Raw genomic sequence first — 24,274 nt, forward strand, 5'->3', positions numbered from 1 at the left:
TCCCTCAGCCAAGGCTTGTTAAATTGCCATGTCTAAATCCCTGCCCAGACAGATATAGTCAGGTCAATAAACTTTATACAAAGCTTAATTATAGCCTCTTTAATTCTTAGCACTGGCTACATAATATAGCTACTATAAGCTGGGCTTATTCTTTTGAAGACTTGCAACAACAAAAAAAGTTCAAAAGCTAGCATCCCTATTGATTTGTCATGTTTTTGAACTATGATTTCAACATATCTTTCTAAAACTCTGGAAGTGAAACTTTCGGTTCCGCCCCCTCGCGGTTGCAATAACGCTATTGGTAGTCTGATCGCTGGCCTGCAATACAGTTGTGCTGAAATAAATAGCAAGAGTGTCTCCTCAAACCTTCTTTTTTGCAGAGGAACAGCTCTGATCTGGACGTGCAAAGGTATGATACAGTTAATATTTAGTACATGTAGACTAGTTTTTGCAATAACAAATTCCCTTGCCAAAAGTCACACTCGTTTCGTGTCGTGTAGTCGTCTTGTGTTAGCGAAACCTAATAATAACAGCGTATTAAATAAACCAATGTGCAGTGCATGCAAGCTCCGTAAATAAGGCAAGAGAATGCACGATCACTTAAAGTTTACGTCACAATTTATGATTTGACTAATGTGTTGGCACTAAATTTGATTCTTGTTTATTTCATTAAAATGGTCACTTTAATTGTGGCATGCTAGCTGATGCATGAAACTGAATGAAGTGGCTTCACGTTATCTGCAGTAAAAGTCAGGTTAAATGTTTCGATTGTTGTGGGCGTATCTTTCCCCAACGATCAAACTTTGTTTGAACCTGGTCTTCTTCACTTGGGTTGAACAGCTATCTCTAATTGTTCCCTTATTCCCTACGCTTTGGTATTTAGTTATTTTCATATTGAGTCTCTTATTTTTAAATACTTGTCCTGCTTGGAATGTTACAGTTATTTTCAATGCACCAGTTGAACCGGTTCTCCAATTCGAACTGATTCGTTTCGAGGAGTTGGACTCTCGGGTCAAGATATCAGGCATACTATCAGAGAACCGATCTCTCTGACGTGTCCGACATTCCAACTCCAGTTAGATGATCGAGTAGCTAATGTCTAGGAATGCCTTCGAAAGGTGATGCCCTTGCTAACTTGAACTTCATTCGAGTCGTCATGTGATAATGAATGATTTTATTAAATAAGTACAATTATAATACAAGTATTTAATATTTAAGTTGCTCTGTATTTTATTACTTGCATGTATTTAACAAATGACCAAATATATCAAACATGATAGATTTAATAAACTAAGCTAGCCTATGCTGAACAGGTAAAGAATGAGAAATATTTAATCTGACACTATATCTTTATTTATTTGTAATTATAAGTAATATATATTTAAATAGCAATTTTATTCGTATTTACATATTTAACATGGAAGTCGGCATATGGGCCAACCCCGAAGTTTACATTACCCTAGTACCTTTGACAAAATCCAATAGTATTATTACATTGGCTTTGGGATTTTTGCAGAAAATATGCTCTGTGACCAACAAAAGTTCTTACATATTTTGTTCGTCATCATAATCTTCACAAATGTGCCACACTGCAGTTGCATGACTTCAACATCAGCATCACTAAGTTTCCTGTGATTTTAATATCCCTGAAAATCTCATTTAGCCAATTTTTAGCAACTGCCCCTTTCAAGACAAGTGAAAGCTTTAGAAAACGTTTTGAATCTCTAAAAAGTGCATCCATCATAAAAGAAATCCATACGGCTCCACCGGGTTAATAAATGTCTTCTGAAGCGAAGTGATGGGTTTTTATTAGAAAAATCCATATTTAAAACTTTATCATGTAATCACCCCATAGTTAAGTTCTGGTCTAAGGTTGACCTCTAACAATTGAAAACTCAAGCTTCTCTTCTCTTATATCTTAGAAAAAAGAAAAAAAAAATGACATCAGGACAATGGAAATGGAAGTGCTTAAAATGTGAACTCTTTTCTGGGTTTGGCCTACAAAATACATGATCTCTGTAGAGCACATATTAAAAGGCCTCACTAGTGTGGACCCATTTGTGTGGGATGACCCAATTGTTTATGACAGGAATCCACGCAGTGGGTTTAAATAACCAAAGTAGGCAAATGGGTGTGCTTGAACTGTTGGGAAAATGTGTACAAATAGAAATAGTATCAATAACATGAAGTATAACTGTGAAACAAACATTCATATTAAGGTAGCTACAAGTATTATGTAGTTAAATCTCAATATAACATTTCTCTCATAAATTAGAGTTGTGTGTGGTAGTGAAAAGACAAGGCAAGTGAGTCAAGAAGGGGCTAGTACATCTTTTAATTAAATGGGGATTGAATCTCAGTTTAGTTCTCAAATGTCCACTCACCTTTTTTTTCAAGATTACTTAATTGCACCTGTAAGTGGTGACCATTGTCTTGTGTTGTCATTGAATAAATCATTCACTCAACATATTTGTTTAAAAATACAGAGTTGTTATTGTCACAAGCAAAATACTGTTTAAGTATGTCAATGATAGTAGATCAAATTTATAGAAAACATTATATTATAACGAATAGAAGTTACATAAAAAATAGTAGTCTTGGTGAAATGTATCAGGGGGTTTCAATAATGTCCTTAAATCCATCCTAATGTATGGCCATTAGTGTTTTTACAAATTAATACATTTTGATAATTGTTCTGCTCTCCTATTGCTTCTTGATGAACAAGATTGATTAACATGCTGAACTGAATGACCCCTTTATCCAGTTACTGTTTCGGTCAGCTGGTTGTCATTCACAAACAAATGCTATTTGTTTGCCCTATAATAGGCCTCTGAAGGCAGAAAAACTCACATAATCAATTACATATTTTCCTTGCTGTGTTGTTTGTGGTGTGTGTGACTTTGGAAACAAACGCTGGGTCTGAAATTGCATAACAAGGCTTGTAGTGGGATCTATAAGATTGTAGTTCTGCTCATACGATAACCTGAAAAATGTCTTGAGGTGTGGTAAACATTGTTCAAGGGGAATAATTTACTGCAGAGCGTAAAAATAAGAAGAAAAATAAGAGTAATAATGGGTTTGCATTATTTTTCAATAATTCTACGACCTGCCATCAGTTTTATTCCCTTTTTAGTAGAATAGAGTAATGACCGTAAAGTAAAATTTCACATTTCTATGTGGTGTAAGCTGGACGTTTTAGTGCTATTTATTATATAGCTAATACTAGCGTTCAGAAGAATACATTATTAATTATATTATGTATTTTTGGGAAAGCTAATAGCAACACCCTAAACATCTTTGCTGGAAAATTATGGTATATAGTGTAAAACTAAATATTTACATTTGCAAGGCATGAAAACAGATGTACGTAATCAATGTAAGATCGTTGTTGTGTAAGAACGTAAGCACTGTGCCAAAAGAGCTGGTGACAGATCTGTCAACTAGCTTGGTACATGCCATTCTCCAAAGCACAATCTAGGGTTTACTAAGTGAATTCCTTATTCACACTTTGCTCATTATTACCAACACACACACTGATTCACTAAGCAACGTTTGACCAAAGTTAGTGGTAGTTCAGGCTACCTGACTTTCCCTTGAACATGGTCTTGTATAACAAGTATAGGCTTGTGAAGCATTCAAACATTTACATTTAGTCATTCCAAAGTGACTTGACAAGCAATTCATCATAAGAACCAACAATATTTGCAATACTAAATTCCATGTTTTAATTTTAAGACCGAGAAGTAAGCAAGCTGGAGAAGTGGAATGCAGAAGGATGTTTTTTTTTTCTTTCACTAATAATAAATTGTTATAGGAAGTGCATTTGTTTGATTAAATAAACTGCTTGTGGAAGGTCTTCAAACTATTTCATAATCTATTTTAATATGCTACCATGTGTAGCAATGATGGTAGTTTATAATAGTTTTTGTAGTAAATAATATAATGTGTGTTCCTTTTACTATAGACATCAGTGAATATCTACGATGAAGATTGCCGTGATTGGCCAGAGTCTCTTTGGACAGGAAGTTTATAAAGAACTGAAGAAGGGCGGCCACACAATTGTTGGTGTGTTCACCATTCCTGATAAAGATGGAAAAGTAGATCCACTTGGTAAGTCTCTTGTAATTTCATGTGACTTGGACTGTTCACACCAACACAAATGTTCGGTATGAAAATTTGGTGTGCTTTTCACATGATTTGTTCATGGCAAATGGATTCCAAGGATTGGTCAATAAGTCTCTTAAAATATAAAATAATTGGACCTTTTTATGACAAACCATGGTTATTTCAGCAGGTTGTTAAATGTCATGTCAGCATATGAATTTGATGGTTTGAGGAAACTCCCTGGTTACACAAATAAAACGGAGTTAAACTAAATCTTCAAATTCTTTCCATAGCAACCGAGGCAGAGAAGGATGGCATACCAGTGTTCAAGTTTCCCCGCTGGAGGCTTAAGGGAAAGGCTATCACCGAAGTGGTGGATCAGTATAAGGCAGTTGGTGCTGAACTGAATGTTCTACCTTTCTGCTCTCAGTTCATCCCTATGGAAGTGATAGATCACCCGAAACACGGCTCCATTATTTATCATCCCTCCTTGCTGCCCAGACACAGAGGTGCCTCTGCCATTAACTGGTCAGTATGTGTGTGTTCTCTTTGTTTTTATTAGAGATTGTGTGTGAATGTGTGGGTAACTCTAATTAGAAGTATGATATTAAAGGGTTAGTTCACCCAAAAATGAAATTTATTTTATTAATGACTCACCCTAATGTCGTTCCACACCCGTAAGACCTCCGTTCATCCTCAGAACACAGTTTAAGATATTTTAGATTTAGTCTGAGGCCTTTCTGTCCTTTGAATGTAAGTGTATGCACACTTGCTGTCCACGTCCAGAAGGTAATGAAAACATCATCAAAGTTGTCCATGTGACATCAGTTGGTTAGTTAGACTCTTTTGAAGCGTCAACAATACATTTTGGTCCAAAAATAACAAAAAATACGAATTTATTCAGCATTGTCTTCTCTTCCGTGTTCCTCAAAATAAAGATTCAAATGGTCGTAAATCAGCAGATTGATTTGTGATTCATATCGTCAATGTCACGTGATTTCAGCAGTTTGCAAGTTTGAGATGCGATCCGAATCTTGAATCATGACCATTTGAATCTTTATTTGAGGAACACTAAGACAAAATACACAAGAACTGAGACATCTCCAAGACGCTTGAAGAAACCTTCCTACAATGTCATAAATAGATTTTGTTTATCAATTAACTTCTTATAACTAAATGAAATCAGTATTTGTGTGAGCACCATTTGCATTTTAAACCGCTTTTGTCCTGGTACACTTGCTCATAGTTTTTCTGGGAGCTTTGCAGGAGGGTTTCTTCCAAGCGTCTTGGAGATGTTGTTGCAGTTCTTGTGGATTTTTTTTCAGTTTCTTCATGTAATCGCAGAGGGACTCTATTATGGTGAGATTAGATCTCCGTGTGGGTCAAAAAGCTGTTGTCAGACTCCTTCTGCATACAAAAATCTTACTGGAATGGATGATTGAAATTAATGGTAAAAAAAAAAAAAATGTTTGAAAATGTAAACTGATATTACCTACTGACACACTATTTCAAAATATATCAATAACAGGTTTTAAAAAAAATGGGGGGGGGGGTGTGAAAATCACAGTTTTCACAAGTACTGTAATTTCACAGTACTGTACATGGGATCTCTTAATTTGGCTTTAGCTTCACAAGATGTAGTATTTAGCAGATTAGTCATATGTAATACTGTATGATATTTTTATGTGTACTTGTACTTATATTTTACTTTTGTCCTTTTGGAACTTGCCTAGAAGTTTTGTTTTTAGATGTGTAACCCTATTGAAAAACCTATACCAAAATGTATTTAAAATAAATTATTTTCATACTAAGTATACTACAAGTCCCTAAACATATTTACTGGCATATCGCTTGAGACTTACGGACATAAATATTATAATTAAACTTAACTTAGAGTTCTTTACTGCAATGCACATTTCTTAATATTAATCCTAAAATGTGTTTTAATATCACTATTAGTAAGGATAGTATGATCACTGTATAATATCAGTCTTTAAATGCAAGACATTTAAAGTGTACCTTAAGAGTGTACCTTAAGATATACTTTCAATAGTTCAGTTTTAGCTTAATCAAATACACTGATCAGGCATAACATTATGACCACTGACAGGTGAAGAAAATAACACTGATTATCTCTCCCGGTCTGCAGTGGTCAGTATCTATCAACAGTGGTCCAAGGAAGGAACAGGGATGAACCGGTGACAGGGTCATGAGTGGCCAAGGCTCATTGATGCACGTGGGGAGCAAAGGCTGGTCCATGTGGTCCGATTAAAGAGACAAGCTACTGTAGCTCAGATTGCTAAAGAAGTTTATGCTGTTTCTGATAAAAAAGGTGTCAGAAAACACAGTGCATTGCAGTTTGTTTTATATGGGGCTGCATAGCCGCAGACCACTCAGGATGCCTATGCTGACATGTGACCACTGACGAAAACGCCAACAGTGGGCATGTGAGCATCAGAATTGGACCATTGGTTTGGGCAATGTCCTGCTGAGAAATCTTGGGTCCTTATTTTGACATGTTTCACTTACCTAAGCATTGTTGCATGTACACCCTTTCACGGAAATGGTATTCCCTGGTAGGTGTAGCCTCTTTCAGCAGGATAATGCGCCCTGCCACAAAGCAAAAATGGTACCGGAATGGTTTGAGGAGCACAACAACGAGTTTGAAGTGTTGACTTAGCCTCCAAATTCCACAGACCTCAATCCAATCGAGGATCTGTGGGATGTGCTGAACAAACAAGTCCGATCCATGGAGCCCCCACCTCGCAAATTACAGAACTTAAAGGATCTGCAGCTAACATCTTGGTGCCAGATACCACAGCACATCATCAGGGTCTATTGGAGTCCATGCCTTGATGGGTCAGGGCTGTTTTGGCAGCAAAAGGGGAACCAACACAAAATAAGGAAGGTGGTCATAATGTTATCTGATCAGTGTATACTTAAATCTGGACCTCAGCACTACTAAACTAAATTGAACTACTTGAAACTACTATAACTAAATTGCATTAAATACAAAATTAGTTGTTCCAATTTAGCAGACTTTAAGTATGTACATTTTATTAAGCGCATAAATATGTAAATGTATTTGTACTAGACTTAGCATAGAATATTATTTAGCATGTATTTCAAATACATGTTGGTAAAAGATTTTTTTCACTAGTGAATTTACGGTATGTAAAATTATTATTATTATTATTATTATTTTTTTTTTTAACAATTGCCGTTTTATTATTTTGTATCTATTTCTCTAAGGACTCTGATTCATGGTGATAAGAAGGGGGGGTTTACTGTGTTCTGGGCAGACGATGGATTGGACACAGGACCAATACTTTTGCAAAGAGAATGTGATGTTGAGCCGAACGACAACGTAAACAGCATCTACAAACGTTTCCTATTCCCAGAGGGAGTCAAAGGCATGGTGCGGATTATTGCACAAACTTTTATTTTTTAAACTTTTATTCTGTTCTACATAGTTAGTCTGATGTAGTTGTTTTATAGGTGTGTGTGTGTGTTACCATAGGTGGAGGCAGTCAGGTTAATTGCAGCTGGTACAGCTCCGAGAATCAAGCAACCAGAGGAAGGAGCCACATATGAGTGTATTCAGAAAAAAGAAAATTCAAAGGTAGAGTTTCTTCCAGCACTGCACAACGGCCAATATATACACTTTATTGCCAAAAGTATTGGGACAACCCTCCAAATCCATTGAATTCAGGTGTTCCAATCACTTCCATGGCCACAGATGTAAGAAAATAAAGTACTAAGGCATGTAGACTGCTTCTACAAACATTTTTGAAACAATGGGTTGCTCTCAGAAGCTCAATGAATTAAAGCGTGACACCGTGGTTGCCACCTTTGCAATAAGTCCATTCGTGGAATTTTCTCACTACTAAATATTCCATGGTTAACCGTTAGTGGTATTATAACAAAGTGGAAGCATAATGCAAAGAAGTCACCAAACTTTCTACAGAGTCAATAGCTACACTTTGTGTGGCCTTAATATTAGCTCAAGAACAGCGTTCAGAGAGCTTCATGGAATGGGTGTCCATGGCCGAGCAGCTGCACCCAAGCCTTACATCACCAAGTGCAATGCAAAGCATTGGATGCAGTGGTGTAAAGCACACCGCCTCTGGACTCTATAGCATGCTTCTCTGTCTGGCAATCCGATGACCGCGTTTGGGTTTGGCCGTTGCCAGGAGAACAGTATTTGCCTGACTGCCTTGTGCAAAGTGTAAAGTTTGGTGGGAATTATGATGTGGGGTTGTATTTTAGGGGTTGGGCTTGGGCACTTAGTTCCAGTGAAAGAAACTGTTAATTCTTCAGCATACTAAGACATTTTGGACAATTTAATTCTCCCAATTTTGTGGGAACAGTTTTAGGATGGCCCCTTCCTGTTCCACCATGACTGCTCATCAGGGCACAAATCAAGGTTCATAAAGACATGGATGAGTGAGTTTGGTGTGGAAGAACTTGACTGGCCTGCACAACCTAATAGAACACCTTTGGGTTCAATTAGAGCAGAGACTGCATGCCAGGCCTTCTCGTCCAACATCAGTGCCTGACCTCACTAATGCACTTCTAGAAGAATGATCAAAAATCCCCATCAACACACTTCTAAACCTTGTGAAAAGCCTTCCCAGAAGAGTTGAAGCTGTTATAACTGCAATGGGTGGGCCAACTCCATATTAAACCCTACGGATTAAGAATGGGATGTTCATGTGCATGTTAAGGCATCCCAAAACGTTTGGCAATATTGTGTATGTATAGTTTGTTTAATAATTTTTTACACATTTAAACAATTAACATATTTGGTTGGTTGCATAGATTGACTGGAGCCAGCCAGCAGAAGCCATTCATAACTGGATCAGAGGGAATGACAGAGTACCTGGAGCCTGGGCAGAGATTGACGGCAAAGTGAGTGTTTTTATTAACTGTTTAACACACACAACAGCACACCAAACATATAGACGCTCTTAGTCAAATGCAACAATGTTATTTTCATTCTCCTGGTAGAATGTGTCATTTTATGGATCAACACTGTTGGAAAATGATCATTCTTCCAGCAATGGTCAACCTCTGGAAATCCCTGGAGCAAGTCGACCCGGTCTGGTTACCAAAAGTGGCCTTGTTCTTTTTGGGAATGATGGCAAGACGGTAAGGGCTTTCAGAAAGTTTATGCTATAAAATGTACTAAATTTGCTAGATTTGTCTAGCCTGGATGCCAGCCAAACTCAGCCCCCCCCCCACACAACATTTGAGCTTGGGCAGTTCGGTCTGGACTTGATCCATAGAGGAGTGATTATGCCAAAAATTGTTATGAAACAAAAAAATCAACAGAGCGGGCTTTAGATGATGACAGACAGATGATAAACTGTAACGTAATCATGCACGTCATCAAAGGGGCTTGGGTTATATTTGTTCAAATCCTAAATGGAGAGCTTGTTTGTATATGCATTCAGGGGGGTTCTCCGGAAAAAAATGGCGTTTGGGGGGTGTTAAAATGTGTGTTATTTTGGCAAGGTTGCCTGCTAAAATTCGCATTCATGGGCCTATATATCACATAATAGTCACTTCAACCTGCGGCCATGGAAAACAACCCGCGGAAAAAAGTTGCGGACTTGGCAACACAGTGCAGTTGAGTTCTGTTGACATTTGACAACTAAAGTTATGCGTTGCTTCGTTGCTCTGATTGGTTGTAGGAGATGTCTTTCCGGGTTCGGTTGAAACACGCCTCATAATCACAGCCCAGTGCAGCAGTATCAAGACTCATATTCTGACTAGAATTGAGTATGACCACGTCAAGCTAAGATTTGCCTATAACTGCTTGTAAATAATGCTTTTGTGAAAGGAATGGAAAAAAACGTAAACGTACATATGGCAAAAATAATAATTGTCGTCATTTACTCATGTTGTTCCAAACCTGTATGCATTTCATTGTTCTACTGTGCAGAAAAAAAGACATTTTGAAGATTTTTGGTAACCAAAATATTTTGGTGACATTTGAACACTTAACTTTAAGTGCAAGCTGCAGTCATCACATGTGAAGAAGAGACCATGATTAAAATATACAAATTTAAAATAATAAATCATGTTAATGCTGTAGATACAATTGCTTCTTTGTCAGATGTCAGCTTCTTTTATCCCAGTTGCAAAATTAGGTTTTGCTTAAGATGTAGCCCCTAGCATCAGAAGCACTTTCATGTAAGCATGCTAGACAGAATAAAATATCGTAACCATAAAAAAATCGTCTCAACAGCTGAAAAATGAATTGGATCACTTGTTAAAAATGATGTACCAAGTCTGTGTCATGAGGGTCATGAGAAGATCTGTACCATATGCTGTATGAACTGTTCAAGCAACCTAGGAATACTTAAAAAAAGTTATTTTTTGTGGAAAATAAAAAAATATGTAGATTAAATATATTTTCTAGATAAGAATGAAATCTTAGCTATACATTTCTTTTTGTCTTAACTTAATGATTCAGCAAAATTCTAGCCCACATGGTAATGGGCAAAAATATAAATGTACTTTGAAAAAAATTTCACGATTTGCTCACCTTTAGGTTGTTCCAAACCTTTATGACTTTCTTTCTTCTGGGGGAGCACAAATATATTTTGAAGAATGTTTCAACTTTTTGACAACAATACCATGAAAGTCAGTGAGGTCCAAAACAACACTGAACCTTATTGACTTTCATCATTCACACTTAATTTAATGTTTTTCATGAGGTTGTAGATGCATGTATGTTTATACATAAAGTGTGTATGTATTTGTATGTAGTTGCTTGTGAAGAACCTCCAGTTTGAGGATGGGAAGATGATTGCTGCATCCCAGTATTTTAAAGCTGGTGTCAGTTCCACTGTGGAGCTTTCTGAGGATGAAAAACAATTTGCTGAGCAGATGAGGGTAAAGAAATATCTGAATAATTTCATCAATAGACACCTTAATATTCTTTGTTTGTGTGTCTTTGTTACAAACCTAGCACCCATATTAAAAGCTTTTTTTTTCCGTTTTGTCTTTCTAAGAGATAACGTGTTGTAGTTAGAAGACTAATGTTGTAGTTATTGAATTTTTTGTCCAGGTAGTGTGGAAGAGTATTTTGACTAATGTAGAGAAGATTGAAGACACTACTGACTTCTTTAAGTCTGGTGCTGCTTCGATGGATGTAGTCAGGTAATTGTGTGCATCTATAATTTTTCAAATTCGTATGATATACTGTACGTGTAATACATTATTTTCCTCACTTTTCCCTTTATATTATTCAAAGATTAATTTCCTTATTTTCATATTTTAGGCTGGTGGAAGAGGTGAAGTTGAGGGCGGTACAGTTGCAGTTGCAGAATGAGGACGTTTACATGGCAACAAGCTTTCAAGAGTTCATTCAAATGTGTGTGAGGAAGCTGCGAGGAGAGGATGAGGATGAGTTCAACGTAGACTATGTAAGTATTGCTCCTGATAAATGGATATTAGGTTATTATTATGTTTATGTATTATATTTTTGCACTTGCTTGAAAAGTACATCTCATATGTACAATATTAAAAAATGCATGCCAAAATTTTGGCCACATTACTATTTGTAATGTTTTTGAAAGAATTTTCTTTTGCTCATCAAGCCTGCATTTATTTGATCAAAAATACAGATTTTTATTTTAAATATTGTGATATATTATTACAATTTAATATTTATTTATTATAATATTTTTAATATTAATATTTGGTTTTTAATGTATTATATTTTAAATGATCATTTATTTTTGTGATGCAAGCCTAAATTTTCAGGATCGTTACTCCAGTCTTCAGTGTCACACAGACATCCAGTGTCCAAGCATCACATGATCCTTCAGAAATCATTCTAATATTCAGATTTATTATGAGTGTTGGAAACCGTTCTGCTGCCTAATATATTTGATTAATAAAAGGTTCAAAAGAACTGCATTTATTCAAAATAAAAAACATATTTTCAAATAATATATAACTCTCAATTTCATAAAATATAATTTTAACACATCCTTGCTGAATAAAATTATTGATTTAATTTTATTTATTTTTAAAGAAAAAAAATGACCCCAAATTACTGACCAGTAGTGTATATTGTTGTTACAAAAGATTTCTATTTTTAAAACATTTGGTTCTTTTTTTCCTTTTGTTTCTTTTTTATTATTTTTTTTTTTTTTACTTTTTATTCATCAAAGTAAAAATACTTTGAAAAAATATTAAGCAGCAGAACTGTTTCCAACTTTGAAAATGAATCATCATATTAGAATGATTTCTGAAGGATAATGTGACTGAAGGAATGATACTGAGAATTCAGCTTTGCATCACAGAAATAAATTATTTTAAATTGTAATATATCACAATATTACATTTTTTTCTGTATTTTTGATCAAATAAATGCAGGCTTGATGAGCAGAAGAAACCTCTTTCAAAAACATTACAAATAGTAATGTGTCAACTTGTGTGTGTGTGTAAAGGATTATTAGGAACACCTGTTCAATTTCTCATTAATGCAATTATCTAATCAACCAATCACATGGCAGTTGCTTCAATGCATTTAGGGGCGTGGTCCTGGTCAAGACAATCTTCTGAACTCCAAACTGAATGTCAGAATGGGAAAGAAAGGTGATTTTAAGCAATTTTAAGCGTGGCATGGTTGTTGGTGCCAGACGGGCCGGTCTGAGATCTGTTCAGTTACTGGGATTTTCACGCACAACCATTTCTAGGGTTTACAAAGAATGGTGTGAAAAGGGAAAAACATACAGTATGCGGCAGTCCTGTGGGGGCGAAAATGCCTTGTTGATGCTAGAGGTCAGAGGAGAATTGGCCGACTGATTCAAGCTGATAGAAGAGCAACTTTGACTGAAATAACCACTCGTTACAACCGAGGTATGCAGCAAATCATTTGTTAGCCACAACGCGCACAACCTTGAGGCGGATGGGCTACAACAGCAGAAGAATAAAACAGAAATCGAGACTCATCAGACCAGGCAACATTTTTCCAGTCTTCAACTGTCCAATTTTGGTGAGCTTGTGCAAATTGTAGCCTCTTTTTCTTATTTGTAGTGGAGATGAGTGGTACCCACCGGGTAGAGTCAGAATTTGGCGTAAACAGAATTAAAGCATGGATCCATCATGCCTTGTTACCACTGTGCAGGCTGCTGGTGGTGGTGTAATGGCACACTTTAGGCCCCTTCGTGCCAATAGTGCATCGTTTAAATGCCACGGCCTACCTAAGCATTGTTTCTGACCATGTCCATCCCTTTATGACCACCATGTACCCATCCTCTGATGGCTACTTCCAGCAGGATAATGCACCATGTCACAAAGCTCAAATAATTTCAAATTGGTTTCTTAAACATGACAATGTGTTCACTGTACCAAAATGGCCCCCACAGTCACCAGATCTCAACCCAATAGAGCATCTTTGGGATGAGGTGGAACGGGAGCTTCGTGCCCTGGATGTGCATCCCACAAATCTCTATTAACTGCAAGATGCTATCCTATCAATATGGGCCAACATTTCTAAAGAATGCTTTCAGCACCTTGTTGAATCAATGCCACGTAGAATTATGGCAGTTCTGAAGGGCGAAAGGGGGTCAAACACAGTATTAGTATGGTGTTCCTAATAATCCTTTAAATGTATGTATACGTATGTATGTATGTATGCATGTATGTATAATTCATAAACAAAAATACAATGAGTATCAGCTCTTTATCAGTATCAGCATTTTACAGATGATTACTTATATAACATGTCCATCAATGCTGTAGCTATTTTACAGTTCCTTATGCTATATGCAATTATTTAGTAAGAATAGAATATATTCAATATAATATATAATGCATTATAAAGTATATGATGAATTATATTTGCATGGTAGCATTGTTTTAACCTTAACTTGAGATTATACTGATAAATTTTCTGTGCCACACGGTTGCATGTAGTAGCTCTAGAACTGCAACCATTTATCTAAGTTTGAGGTGGAGTGATCAAAAGAACTATAACCAATTTAATAAGCTATTCACAGTTTTACTGTTATGAAAATCAGCTAACCAGACAGACTATAGTACTCTTTATCCTACATGTTCGTATTTTACCACGTGGGAAAGAAAAAACATATAGCCTTGGAAAGTACTTAATTAATTGCATTATTTTTATTACATGTTAAATGGCATGTTCCAAGTCCAAATATAAAGTCATTCTAAGATTGAGGCCAGTTCGGCGTTTCCCTGCACCAGGCAACCCGACAGTTTGATGTCTGGTTCCTTTAAGTTTGTTTTCCTGATCTGCATCTGCCTTGATGGCAGGTGACCGGCAGACAGCCACAAAGCAAAAATGGTTCAGGAATGGTTTTAGGAGCACAACAACATGTTTGAGATGTTGACTTGGCCTCTAAATTCCCCAGATCTGAATCCAATCGAGCATCTGTGGGATGTGCTGAACAAACAAGTCTTTTTTATTGAGACCCCACATTGCAAATTACAGGACTTAAAGGATCTACACCTTCAGGGGTCTAGTGGAGTCCATGCCTTAATGGGTCAGGGCTGTTTAGGCAGCAAAAGGGGGACCAACACAAAATTAGGAAGGTTATGTTACGCCTGATCATGTATATCCATTTAACGAAATGGGGAACTCAAAGAGCCATAAATCTGATTATGAGGATCCACAAGAAATGAGGAACACTTGGGAAACAATCAAGAAAAAACATTTAAGGGTTAGTTCACCCAAAAATGAAATTGATGTCATTAATGACTCACCATAATGTCGTTTCACACCCGTAAGACCTCCGTTCATCTTCAGAACACAGTTTAAGATATTTTATATTTTAGTCGCAGAGCATATGCAGTCTATGCACACTTTACTGTCCATGTCCAGAAAGGGAATAAAAACATCATCATCAAAGTAGTCCATATGTGACATCAGTTGGTTGATTAGAATCTCTTGAAGCATCGAAAATACATTTTGGTCCAAAAATATCCAAAAACTACGACTTTATTCAGCATTGTCTTCTCTTCCGCATTTGTTTTCAACCCTCAAATAAAGACGATGAATCACGACCATGAATCAATGTATCGCTCAATGATTCGGATCGCCAATGTCATGTGATTTCAGCAGTTTGGCAGTCCAATATTTTTTTGATATTTTTGGACCAAAAAGTATTTTCGATGCTTCAAGAGATTCTAATCAACCAACTGATGTCACATATGGACTACTTTGAAGATGTTTGTATTAGCTTTCTAGACATGGACAGTAAAGTGGGCATAGACAGCATATGCTTTGGGACTAAAATATAAAATATCTTAAACTGTGTTCCGAAGATGAACGGAGGTCTTACGGATGTGGAGCAACATTAGGGTGTCATTAATGACATCAATTTCATTTTTGGGTGAACTAACCCTTTACATTTTTTTCGATTCTTGCTTTAAGAAATAAGCTGCTTAGAAATCTGGAGTCTCCATTGTTATATTTTGTTTCATAATGCCTTACACATTTTTAATCCGAGATACCGTAGGTCTGAAATTAAAACAAAATGATAGACATGCCAAAGTTTTGAAACGCATTCCTGGCATCTGACTGAATGTTTATGAAAACAGTTGTTTATACAGGTTTTTTTATTTTTATTTTTGTTAAATGTGTTTTTCTAATTTTGTACTTTGTATTTAAGTATTTGCATGTCTGTTGTAGGTAGAAAAGAAACTGAACAATATGACAATCCAAATCCCCCACCAGCTTTTCATAAATGGGGAGTTTGTAGATGCTGAAGGGGGAAAGACTTATAAGACCATTAACCCCACCGATGGACAGGTACACAATGGACACAAACTTTTCCACTCTTAATCTATCTGCATTATCTTTTTTTTGGTCAATTTTCACATGCTCAATTTTAGCTTGTGATTTTGTGTAGGCAATCTGCGATGTGTCCTTAGCTCAGATCTCTGATGTGGAAAAGGCAGTGGCTGCAGCTAAAGAAGCATTCGAGGAGGGAGAGTGGGGCAAGATGAACCCCAGAGACAGAGGCAAACTGCTCTACAAGTACTGGATTAATTGCATTTTCTAATTTAACACTGCAGGTTATACATAGACCTGTTACCCAAAAATGTTAATTATTTTCCAGAATTTATGTAATAAATGACATCATTCCAAATACTGTTTGTCATTTTTGACAGGAATGGTAAACGCATGGTAAGCTTTTAAGCTTAGCACATCTAGTTTTTTGTCCAATCCAATGAATTCTGTTGCACTTAATTTAATTTGCACGTGTTTATGCTAAAAGCATTTGAACTGTTAATGTTTTGCAAAACAAACGTCTGCAAATCAAATTTGACTCAGATCACATTTGCTCAGTCCACGCTGGCAAAAAGTTATCAATATATAAAAAGCTTTTTGATAGATTAAACCATTCACATGACAACAGAAAGGAAATATACAACTATGTGTGATGGATGATGATTATTTGTTGCACTGCAGTAATGCATATATTATTAAAGTTTCTTCAACAGATCAGTCTAAACCGTGTTATGGAATGAAAATAACTGTGTGTGTGCACTCTCCAGACTGGCTGATCTAATGGAGCAGCATCAAGAAGAGCTGGCCACTATTGAGTCCATAGACTCAGGAGCAGTCTATACTCTTGCCCTCAAAACACACATTGGCATGTCTATCCAGACATTCAGATACTTTGCTGGCTGGTGTGACAAGATTCAGGTTTGCTTGTGTCTGTTTATATTATTTATTTAAAATATTGATTTATCAGCCATCAGTTGTGATTCATGCCACAGTTGTCATATTTAGGTTATTCTGTTATAAGTAGCCTATACTGTTTTTCAAGCTTTAGTTAAATGAGAATAAGAGGGACCTTAAAGCTTTAAAAGAACATTCCAGGTTCAGTATTGATTACTACAATAGAAAATTAAGTTGTCCCTTGTTTTCTTTAAAAACAGCAAAAATATGGTTTACGGTGAGGAACTTACAATGAAAGTGCATGGAGCCTACGGTATATTAAAATACTCATGGGTTTTAAAGATATATTAACAAAATGTAAAATATATGCATGATAAAATTAATTGTGTGAAAAAGGTGCTTACTAACCTTTTTTGGGTAAAGTCTAATTTTACAATTTTGTTGCCGTACCAACACAATAAGACCCCTAAAATGGCTGTACAAATAATAATAAGAACTTTACAGCTCAAATAATATTTTAAAAGAGATCTAACATTCTGATCAAGTGTTCAAGTATCATATTAACTCCATGGTTAGAGTCTGGTAACCCGAAGGTTATGGGTTAGTATCTCAATATCGCCACAAAATGACTGGGATGCTCTTGAGCAAAGCATCTAACCCCCAATTGCTCCCTGGGCACCTCAGCAAAAAAAAAAAAAAAAAAAAAAAGTCTGCCTACTGCTCCGGGTGTGTTTGTCCCATAGACTGTCCACTGTGTTCACTACTTACTGATTCTGATGTTTGTGCACTAACTTGGATGGGTTAAATACAGAGAAAAAAATTCTTGGTTACTATACTTGGCCTTCATGTCATGTCACTTTCTGCATGTTAGTTCTTCAATACTAACTATCGTAAATCCCTCACTTTTTGGGATCATTATGCACTGAATTCTGTTAAATTCAGCCTAACTTTCTATTGAACCCAGAGGATTCCATAAAGGGACAGTTTACCCAAAAATTAAAACTCATCATGGACTCATCCTCAAGTTGTTCCAATTTTTTTTTTCATACTATGGTTTGGAATTTAATGGGGTCCATCAACTGCTTGGTTACCCATATTCTTCAAAATACTTTCTTTTGTGTTCAGCAGAAGAAAGAAATTGCTACAGGTTTGAAACAACTTGAGGATGAGTAAATTATGACAGTATTTTCATTTGGGGGTGAACTATCGCTTTAATATGAGGAAGCTAATTTGACTGCATTCCATTCCAGAACAAAACTGAAAAAGAAAATGATTGTTCTAAGAGGTTCCAATCATTTGCTGATTGGAAACTACTGAAATTACAGTATAAGACTGGAAACTACTGTTCTAGTTAGATTAAATAAATAAAAATTATGAACCTATCCTTGTGTGTGTCTGAAAAATATCAAATTATTTTCCACAGGGCTGCACTATTCCCATCAACCAGGCTCGGCCTAATCGCAACCTTACCTTCACCAAGAAAGAGCCAATTGGGTAAAATCAACCTTCCCCATAAAAATCTTCCAGCTTTCTTCCAACCTCACCATGAATAGTCACCTTCATTGCTATGTATTTTGCATATCTGGACAGAATATTTAGCTCTTGCTTGTTTATATTCAGTGTGTGTGGCATTGTCATTCCATGGAATTATCCATTGATGATGTTGGCATGGAAGACTGCAGCCTGCCTGGCAGCTGGAAATACTGTGGTGCTTAAACCTGCACAGGTAAAAATTGCAGTTAATGTGAAAACAAACACGCACAAGGCTTATTTATCTCAAACACAGTTTGTGTGAGTGTTTCTGTGTTGAATTCTAGGTCACACCTTTGACTGCTGTCAAGTTTGCCGAATTAACTGCGCTGGCAAAGTTTCCAAAGGGCGTGGTGAACATACTACCAGGATCCGGTGCATACACACGCAAAACATACAGGATAAAGTTCATATACTGATATACTTTTTTAAAAGATTTATATAATTCAGTATCACTATTGTAAATGCTTTGCATGTCTTTTTTTAAGTAAATTTGTCTATTTGTAAGGCTGTCTGCTTGTATATGAATTTAATATTTATTGAATATGTCTATTTTAGGGTCTCTGGTTGGTCAGCGGCTATCTGACCACCCTGATGTTCGAAAACTGGGTTTCACCGGCTCCACTGAGATTGGCAAACAGATAATGAAAAGGTGAATGGGCATCTCTTTGTCACTCAGGGTTGTGACTGTTTTCTTCTTTTCTTTTCAGAGTTTTTGTTATATGTAGATTATATCTTGATGTCATATTTGAGCCACAAATTTAATCCTTAAATAGTGGCACATATTGTAATCTAATTATTATAATCATATTTTAATTTTAACAAATAATCTGAATAAATTAATCAAATGCTTTCAATATTTTGCCATTGGTTAATTTAAGTTTATTACAAATAGGGTGTAAATAAAGTGTGTCTTATCTGTGTTGTAGCTGTGCAGTCAGCAATGTGAAGAAGGTTTCTCTTGAGCTAGGAGGGAAATCTCCTCTCATCATCTTTGCTGACTGTGATCTGGACAAGGCTGTCAGAATGGTTTGTTAACCTCAGTACCATGAATGCATGATCACATTAAAAATGCATTCTTTGTGTGTTGATATTTGGTTGTAATCTCAGACATGCTATGTTTCCTCCCACACACATTTCTTGTCTACAGGGTATGAGTTCAGTGTTCTTTAATAAGGGAGAGAACTGCATTGCTGCTGGGAGATTGTTCATTGAGGAATCTATCCATGACACTTTTGTGGAGAGAGTGGTAAAGAATCAACATACATGGATTTAATAGCTTCTAAAGGGATGGCTTACCCAAAATGTATCCCATAATTTACTCAGCCTCAAGCCATCCTAGGTGTATATGACATTCTTCTTTCAGATGAATACAATCAGAGTTCTATTTAAAAATGGCCTGGCTAATCCAAACATTATAATAGCAGCGAATGGCAGCCCAAAATTTGTAGCCCAAAGAAGTGCATCCATCATACATTTTTTTTAAAATATAACTGATTGTATTATTTTGAAAGAAGAATGTTATTAGGATGGCCTAAAGTAATTTAAAGGGATATTTCACCAAAAAATGAAAATGTGATGTTTATCTGCTTACCCCCAGGGAATCCAATATGTAGGTGTGTTTGTTTCTTCAGTAGAACACAAATGAAGATTTTTAACTACAACCGTTGCACTGTGCTAGTCATATAATGCATGTCATTGGGGTGTTTTTTTATGAGAACCACTATGAGAGTAAAAAAAAACATGTACAAATCCAAATTAAACCCTGTGGCTCGTGCGACACGTTGATGTCTTAAGACAAGAAACGATTGGTTTCTAGAGAAAACGAACAGTATTTTTTTACCTCATATCAGACGAATCTAATCCAGTATTCCCAATGCCATTACTTCTGCTGAAGAAGGTCAAAATGATAGCGCGATCATAGATATGTGTACATAGATGCCTCATTTGATCGATCCGCGCCATCGGCACAGGCACTAATGAGGATTCTATCTATACAGGTGCTGGTCATATAATTAGAATATCATCAAAAAGTTGATTTATTTCACTAATTCCATTCAAAAAGTTAAACTTGTATTTTATTTTCATTCATTAAACACAGACTGATATATTTCAAATATTTATTTATTTTAATGTTGATGATTATAACTGACAACTAAACTAAAAAAATCCCAAATTCAGTATCTCAGAAAATTTGAATATTGTTAAGAGGCTGTTAGTTGGCTGTTTACAGAGCTCTATGCCCAAGCACATTAATAGAGAGGCGAATGGAAGGAAAGGGATGTGGTAAAAAAGAAAGTGTACAAGCAATAGGGATAACCGCACCCTGGAGAGGATTGTGAAACAATACCCATTCAAAAATGTGGGGGAGATTCACAAAGAGTGGACTGCAGCTGGAGTCAGTGCTACAAGAACCACTATGCACAGACGTATGCAAGACATGGGTTTCAGCTGTCATATTCCTTGTGTCAAGCCACTCTTGAACAACAGACAGGGTCAGAAGTGTCTCTCCTGTGCTAAAGACCAAAAGGACTGCTGAGTGGTCCAAAATTATGTTATCTGATGAAAGTAAATTTAGCATTTCCTTTGGCAATCAGAGTCCCAGAGTCTGGAGGAAGAGAGGAGAGGCACACAATCCACCTTGCTTGAGGTCCGGTGTAGTTTCCAGTCAGTGATGGTTTGGGGTGCCATTTCATCTGCTGGTGTTAGTCCACTGTTTTCTGAGGTCCAAGTTCACCATAGCCGTATGCTACAAAGTTTTAGAGCACTTAATGCTTCCTGCTGCTGACCAACTTTATGGAGATGCAGATTTCATTTTCCAACAGGACTTGGCACCTACACACAGTGCCATAACAACCAGTACCTGGTTTAAGGACCATGTTGAATTCTATTCAACCTGTTAGACCCTGTTCTTAATTGGCCAGCAAACTCGCTTGACCTTAACCCCATAGAAAATATATGGGCTATTGTAAAGAGGAAGATGCGATTATGCCAGACCCAACAATGTAGAAGAGCTGAAGGCCACTATCAGAGCAACCTGGGCTTTCATAACACCTGAGCAGTGCCACAGACTGATCGACTCCATGCCACGCCACATTGCTGCAGTAATTCAGGCAAAAGGAGCCCCAATTAAGTGTTGCATACTATACATGTTCATACTTTTCAGTTGTCCAAGACTTCTAAAAATCTGTTCTTTGTATTGGTCTTAAATAATATTCAAATGTTCTGAGATACTGAATTTGTGATTTTCCTGTTGTCAGTTATAATCATCAAAATTAAAATAAATAAACATTTGAAATATCAGTCTGTTTAATGAAATGAATATAATATACAAGTTTCACTTTTTGAATGGAACTAGTGAAATAAATCAACTTTTCGATGATATTCTAATTATATGACCAGCACCTGAATATCTAAGATGGCGCCGGGTTTTGACCTCCTCCGGCGGAAGTAATGGTGTTGGGAATACTAGATGATATTCATCTGCTATAAGGTAAAAAAATAAATAAATACTGTTCGGTTTCTCTGTTTTAAGACATCAATGTATTGTCACGAGCCACAGGGTTTAATATGGGTTCGGATGTGCATGTGTTTTTTACTCTTATAGTGACTCTCATAGAAAAACACCCCATTGACATGCATTATATGACTGGCACAGTGTAAAAAAAATCTTAATTTGTGTTCGACTGAAGAAACAAACATCTCTACATCTTGGATGCGCTGGGGGTAAGCAGATAAACATAACATTTTCATTTTTGGGTGAAAAATCCCTTTAACTTAGACCAGTTTGTGATCATTTTAGAAATCACAATTTCGTAATTAATTCTTAACGCAAATCATAGAACTACATCTATGTAGGTTAGTGAAATAAAGAAGATGAAGATCGGTGATCCACTAGACCGTTCCACAGACCACGGACCCCAGAACCACAAAGCCCATCTGGACAAACTAGTGGAATACTGTGAAAGAGGCGTCAAAGAAGGTGCAAAATTAGTGTGTGGAGGGAAACAAGTGAACCGTCCAGGTGAATGGAGTGTGTGAGCATTAGTCTTAGTGGAGGGAAAATGCAATATTGTTTACACTTTCCATCTCTTACAGGTTTCTTCTTTGAACCAACTGTTTTCAGTGACGTGCAGGATCATATGTATATTGCTGTTGAGGAGTCCTTTGGGCCCATCATGATCATCTCCAAATTCAACAATGGGTTGGTAGAAACTAGCTACTTTTACCTCTAAAATGATTTATTGATTGAACGTATTGTTTCACAGCAGTCAATCTATATAAACTCAGCTTCCAGCACCGATGAATGATTTGTAATGGATTTAACTGTATACATCATACAATTTTTCAAAATTGTAACAACATGACAAAAAGCAACATTGTAACCTGCCTTTTCCTCAATTCAGAGATGTTGACAACGTGCTGAAGAGGGCTAATGCTACAGAATATGGTTTAGCATCAGGTGTTTTTACACGTGACATCAGCAAGGCTCTGTATGTGAGTGAAAAACTTCAGGCCGGAACTGTGTTTATCAACACTTACAACAAGACCGACGTGGCAGCTCCTTTTGGTGGCTTCAAACAGTCCGGCTTTGGCAAAGATCTGGGTAATGATTGACTTGTTTTGATAGTTATTGCACTACATTTCAATCCTTATTCATCTTTCGCGAAATACTTTTCATTTGTTGTTTATGTTTAACTGTGTATTTCTCCCCAACAGGTCAAGAAGCTCTGAATGAGTATCTGAAGACTAAGTGTGTCACCGTTGAGTACTAATTGATAAAATACTGGACATATAGTGCACAACAAAAGATGATTGCATTTTAGTGCGCTAAAGTGGCAGCTAAAGACCATTTCAGTTCATCCTTAAAGTAAATTGTCATTACAATTGTTTTTTCTATTAATGGATGAACTGCATTTCAGTTCAAGGCCAATAGGAAATCAAACCATGAGGTAAATTTTGTGACTCTGAAGACTGCATATTCTCTTGTTTTACATGGTACTTGTAAATATCTACATAAGTTCAGAGAAAGTCAAGTTCCATAGTGCAGACTTTTTATCAATATTATAATGATCTATCACTATATGTAATTTATTTAGAGATGGTATGTAATCGGTAAGAGACATGAAATAATGGGATGAAATAATACTTCACTAGCTATCAACACTGTTATTTACTGCACTGATACTGTTTGATTGTTATAAAGATTTTATATTGAACTAGAGAAGTAACTGAAGTGTATTTTATGCTTTAGGAATCAGATCTTCTTCATAAACATTATCCAAACATGTGCCACAAAAGAATAAAAGCTGTCCAGCATTGTCTTATTACATTGTTTAAAGTTTAATTCATGTGCATTTGTGACTGTTGTAAAAAAGGTACCTGACTATATGAAAAAATATGTACTATAAAAGAGCCAAGATCCAACTTTAAACCTCATTCATTATTATGCTTAACTGCTGGTTATTCAAAGTAAGTTATTACATTGTCACAGTTATGGTTATAATAGTTTGATACTTATTTAGAAGTTATTTGAGAATTGCCAATTTATCTATCTACCATTTTTCATACTAGAATGAATATATTGTTGTAAACAGAATTTAAGAGTGTAGGTGGAGTGTATTATTTTAGTATTCTTTTGCTGTATTCTAAGCAACTAATTATTGCTGTATTATAGAAAAGAAGCTAAAGCAAACATTTTGCACAAATGTTGAAAATACAAATTTAGTGCAGATGTTTTTTTTTAAATTAATGAATTACCTTTTTTTTTTTTACATAGTTATTAGTAATTTAATAAGAAATTCCTATGTCTCTATGATGTCAGACCTGGTTAGTTAGTAGTCCTAAAACCAGGAAGAGAATCAGCATTTTAGAGCCATAGGCAAATAATATCCTATCCCATTGTAGGCTGGTACACCCAGTCACATGGCTCATACACTTATGTTTCAACCCTGACTTAAAGCC

At 36.2% G+C, this 24,274-nt stretch overlaps 1 protein-coding gene across 1 annotated transcript; it reads left to right on the forward strand.

The window, feature by feature from the left end:
* Positions 1 to 262: 262 nt before the first annotated feature.
* aldh1l1 (aldehyde dehydrogenase 1 family, member L1) lies at positions 263 to 23,640 on the forward strand. The gene is made up of 23 exons (XM_067459406.1): positions 263 to 409; positions 3,965 to 4,110; positions 4,398 to 4,632; positions 7,357 to 7,522; positions 7,625 to 7,726; positions 8,926 to 9,015; positions 9,115 to 9,255; positions 10,882 to 11,007; positions 11,183 to 11,274; positions 11,396 to 11,540; positions 15,785 to 15,904; positions 16,005 to 16,132; positions 16,654 to 16,804; positions 18,204 to 18,274; positions 18,401 to 18,506; positions 18,598 to 18,685; positions 18,869 to 18,962; positions 19,240 to 19,339; positions 19,461 to 19,559; positions 22,169 to 22,334; positions 22,409 to 22,514; positions 22,717 to 22,916; positions 23,030 to 23,640. The coding sequence occupies exons 2-23, from the start codon at positions 3,984 to 3,986 to the stop codon at positions 23,083 to 23,085; spliced, it is 2,709 nt and encodes a 902-aa protein (XP_067315507.1). The 5' UTR covers positions 263 to 409; positions 3,965 to 3,983; the 3' UTR covers positions 23,086 to 23,640.
* The last annotated feature ends 634 nt before the right edge of the window (positions 23,641 to 24,274 follow it).

The sequence above is a fragment of the Pseudorasbora parva genome, chromosome 12 (genome assembly GCF_024679245.1).
Source record: "Pseudorasbora parva isolate DD20220531a chromosome 12, ASM2467924v1, whole genome shotgun sequence".
Lineage (NCBI taxonomy): Eukaryota > Metazoa > Chordata > Actinopteri > Cypriniformes > Gobionidae > Pseudorasbora > Pseudorasbora parva.

Bases quoted from the DNA above. Each gene is read 5' to 3' on its own strand.
- aldh1l1 (XM_067459406.1), top strand. From the start codon at position 3,984: ATGAAGATTGCCGTGATTGGCCAGAGTCTCTTTGGACAGGAAGTTTAT. The intron at 18,275-18,400 runs GTAAAATCAACC...GTTTATATTCAG, and splicing joins ACCAAGAAAGAGCCAATTGG to TGTGTGTGGCATTGTCATTC. The intron at 18,507-18,597 runs GTAAAAATTGCA...GTTGAATTCTAG, and splicing joins TGGTGCTTAAACCTGCACAG to GTCACACCTTTGACTGCTGT.